Source organism: Lepus europaeus, unplaced genomic scaffold (assembly GCF_033115175.1).
Source record: "Lepus europaeus isolate LE1 unplaced genomic scaffold, mLepTim1.pri SCAFFOLD_37, whole genome shotgun sequence".
Taxonomy (NCBI): Eukaryota; Metazoa; Chordata; class Mammalia; order Lagomorpha; family Leporidae; genus Lepus; species Lepus europaeus.
Window position 1 is genome coordinate 3,831,604 of NW_026909243.1, and position 4,220 is coordinate 3,835,823.

At 38.3% G+C, this 4,220-nt stretch overlaps 1 protein-coding gene across 1 annotated transcript; it reads left to right on the forward strand.

Annotated features, from left to right (window-relative positions):
• The first annotated feature begins 2,168 nt into the window (after nucleotides 1-2,168).
• LOC133754993 (syntenin-1-like) lies at nucleotides 2,169-3,156 on the forward strand. Its single transcript, XM_062185322.1, has one exon. The coding sequence runs from the start codon at nucleotides 2,195-2,197 to the stop codon at nucleotides 3,089-3,091; it is 897 nt and encodes a 298-aa protein (XP_062041306.1). The 5' UTR covers nucleotides 2,169-2,194; the 3' UTR covers nucleotides 3,092-3,156.
• Nucleotides 3,157-4,220: the final 1,064 nt, after the last annotated feature.

Consider the following 4,220-nt stretch of genomic DNA (forward strand, 5'->3'; position numbering starts at 1 on the left):
AATCCCAGATATTGTGATAGCCTGTGTGTCTGTGTTTTCTAGATATTATCTATGGACTTTATTGCTTTGAATGTTTTTTACAGGGAACATTTAATTTTGTGATTGGAAACACTAATTGTTTCAAAATGGAGACACCGGCTCTTAACATTCGTATTTTCTAGCCAGTATGCTAGAGGAACTGGGGCAATCAAACATTATATTTCTGTTTATGTAGATGACATTTTTTGCACTTGCCTAAAGAAAAGACTTTGCTTTTCTCCAAAACCATTTTTACTGTGATTTTCTCGGTCCATTGCATACGAATTCCACACCAGTTTCTCCGGATATGACTGGATGAAACCAGAAATATCCGGTTGTGTTTTGGCTAACTTAATCCCAGATTTTGCTATAGACTCTGTGTTTGTGATTTCTGGATATTATCGATGGACGTTATTTTTTTGAATGTTTTTTATCAAGTGTCATTTAATTTTGTGCTGGGAAACACTAATTGTTTCCAAATGGAGAAACCAGCTCTACACATTCGTATTTTCTAGCCAGTATGCTAGAGGAACTGGGGCAATCAAACATTATATTTCTGTTTATGTAGATGACATTTTTTGCACTTGCCTAAAGAAAAGACTTTGCTTTTCTCCAAAACCATTTTTACTGTGATTTTCTCGGTCCATTGCATACGAATTCCACACCAGTTTCTCCGGATATGACTGGATGAAACCAGAAATATCCGGTTGTGTTTTGGCTAACTTAATCCCAGATTTTGCTATAGACTCTGTGTTTGTGATTTCTGGATATTATCGATGGACGTTATTTTTTTGAATGTTTTTTATCAAGGGTCATTTAATTTTGTGCTGGGAAACACTAATTGTTTCCAAATGGAGAAACCAGCTCTACACATTCGTATTTTCTAGCGATAAAGCTAGAGGAACTGATGCAAACATACATGATATTTCTGTTTGTTTAGATGTCATTTTATGCACTTGCCTAACTAAAAGACATTGCTTTTCTCCAAAACCATTTTTACTGTTATTTTCTCGATCCATTGCATACAAATTCCAGACCACTTTGCGGAGATATAAGTGGATGAGACCAGAAATATCTGGATGTGTTTTGGTTAACTGAATAGCAAATATTTTGTAAGCATCTGAGTTTGTGTTTTCTGGATATTATCGACGGACTTTATCGTTTTGAAAGTTTTTTATCAGGGAACATTCAATTTTGCGGTTGGAAACACTAATTGTTTCCACATGGAGACACCAGCTCCGCACATTCGTATTTTCTAGGGAGAAAGCTAGAGGAACTGCGGCAAACAAACATGATATTTCTGTTTGTACACATGACATTTTATGCACTTGCCTAACGAAAAGACATTGCTTTCCTCCAAAACCATATTTACGGTGATGTTCCCGGTCCATTGCATAGGAATTCCACACCACTTTGACCGGATATGCCTGCATGAAACCTGAAATATCCGGTTGTGTTTTGGCTAACTCAATCCCACATATTGCGACAGACTCTGTGTTTGTGTTTCCTGGATATTCTCGACGGACTTCATTGTTTTGAATGTTTTTTATATGGGAACATTATATTTGTGGTTGGAAACACTAATTGTTTCCACATTGAGGCACCAGCTCTACATATTCGTATTTTGTAGGGAGAAAGCTCAAGAAACTGCAGGAAACAAACATGATATTTCTGTTTGTTTAGATGAGATTTTATGCACTTGCCTAACGAAAAGACTTTGCTTTTCTCCAAAACCATTTTTACTGTGATTGTTTGTGTCCATTGTATACGAATTCCACACCACTTTGTATGGATATGACTCGATGAAACCAGAAATATCCGGTTGTGTTTTGGCTAACTCAATCCCACATATTGCGAGAGCCTCTGTGTTTGTGTTTTCTGTTTATTATTGACGAACTTTATTGTTTTGAATTTTTTTTATAAGGGAATATTTAATTTTGTGCTTGGAAACACTAACAGCTTCCACATGGAGGCACCAGCTCCACACATTCGTATTTTCTAGGGAGAAAGCTAGAGGAAGTGAGGAAAACACAGGGGGAGTGGTGCTGTGACGCGCCTGGTGGGCGGTCCTCACGCGCGTGCTGCTCTCCTTTTCTCAGGTCTTGGAAGTCACTAGCTGTGATCGAGGCAGCCGTGGCAGCGAACGAGTCCTTGTGGTCTAGATAAATCAGGAAAAATGTCTCTCTATCCATCTCTTGAAGACTTGAAGGTAGACAAAGTAATTCAGGCTCAGACTGCTTTTTCTGCAAACCCTGCCAACCCAGCAATTTTGTCAGAAGCTTCTGCTCCCATCTCTCAAGATGGAAATCTTTATCCTAAACTGTATCCGGAACTTTCTCAATACATGGGCCTGAGTTTAAATGAAGAAGAAATACATGCAAATCTGGTGATGGTCTCTGGAGCGCCACTTCAGGGGCAGTTGGTAGCAAGACCTTCCAGTATGAACTATATGGTGGCTCCTGTAACTGGAAATGATGTTGGGATTCGCAGAGCAGAAATTAAACAAGGGATTCGTGAAGTCATTTTATGTAAGGATCAAGATGGAAAAATTGGACTCAGGCTTAAATCAATAGATAATGGTATATTTGTTCAGCTAGTCCAGGCAAATTCTCCAGCCTCATTGGTTGGTTTGAGATTTGGCGACCAGGTACTCCAGATCAATGGTGAAAACTGTGCAGGCTGGAGCTCTGATAAAGCTCACAAGGTGCTCAAACAGGCTTTTGGAGAGAAGATCACAATGACCATTCGTGACAGGCCTTTTGAGCGGACAATTACTATGCATAAGGACAGTACCGGAAACGTTGGCTTTATCTTTAAAAATGGGAAAGTAACATCCATAGTGAAAGATAGTTCTGCAGCCAGAAACGGTCTTCTCACGGAACATAACATCTGTGAGATCAACGGCCAGAACGTCATTGGATTGAAGGACTCTCAAATTGCAGACATACTATCAACATCTGGGACTGTAGTTACCGTCACAATCATGCCTGCTTTTATCTTTGAACATATTATTAAACGGATGGTGCCAAGCATTATGAAAAGCCTGATGGATCACACCATCCCTGAAGTTTAACAGTTAGGACACAATGGAAACAGCTGAGCGTCTCCAGTTTCCTTTCTCAACTACTTCTGTATTATGCACACGAAGCTTTCCCGGAGCATATGCTGCATGAGGACCTTCCCGTCTCACGTTATGGCTGGGAATCTACTGGTTCAGCTGATCTCCTCAGATTTCACGGTTGTTGTAGTCTTAGCCTGGTTTTACAGCTGTGAAACTTTCACAAGATTGACTGACTTTCCTAGAATAGTTTCTCTACTGGAAACCTGATGCTTTTCTAAGCCATTGTGACAAGGGTGATTGATGCCAGCTTAGCTTTGTATGAGAACCAGTTAACTTTCTTCTAGGTAATGAGTAGTGCTCTTCACGTCATTTTAGTTCTATGGTATATTTGCATTTTTAACAAGTACGTGATAGTACATTTAGAGTGATTGCCTTTGGTAGGTTTTTTTCTCCCTCTGTATGTATGTAAACACCAATTAGGTAATGCTGGTTTCATTCCATGTAAGCATTATACAGTTTATGTAGGTTATAAGAGATTATGATGATTGTCATTAAATTTTAACTACCTTCACTAATATGCTTCAACTGTCGCCTTAACTATGCTAAGCTCTAGAACAAAAGCCAAAATATAATTATTGCTGCCTTCCTAAAACTCAAGATGTAGTTCTGTATTAAACTGAAATGTGCACTAGCCCAAAAGAGGTTAATAGTACTTTCTGAGCTATAGCATAGCTGCTTGGTTGTATTTGATATTTTCTAGTCATCACGTAACAGAAATATCTTCTCCGAGTTGCCAGCACTGCTTCCTGAGAAACAAAGTGCTATATATTTAATGTAAAATTTCTTATACTAAACAGGATGAACTTTTGATTTCTCTTTTCATTAGTAGATTAAGTAGAATAATACTAATTTTGGCATCTGAATATTAAAATTATGTAAGCTACCTACTTTGGGAAAAATGTTTTCCTGGTAATTTGTTCCATTTCCTGACTCTTACCTGAAACAAAGTGACAGTGACACTTTATCTTTTTTTTTTCTGTTTTGGTTTATGCCTATCCTCATTAAACCTGTATAAAGTGGAAAAAAAAAAGGAAGTGCGGAAAACAAACATTTCGGTTTGTATAGATGACATGTTATGCTC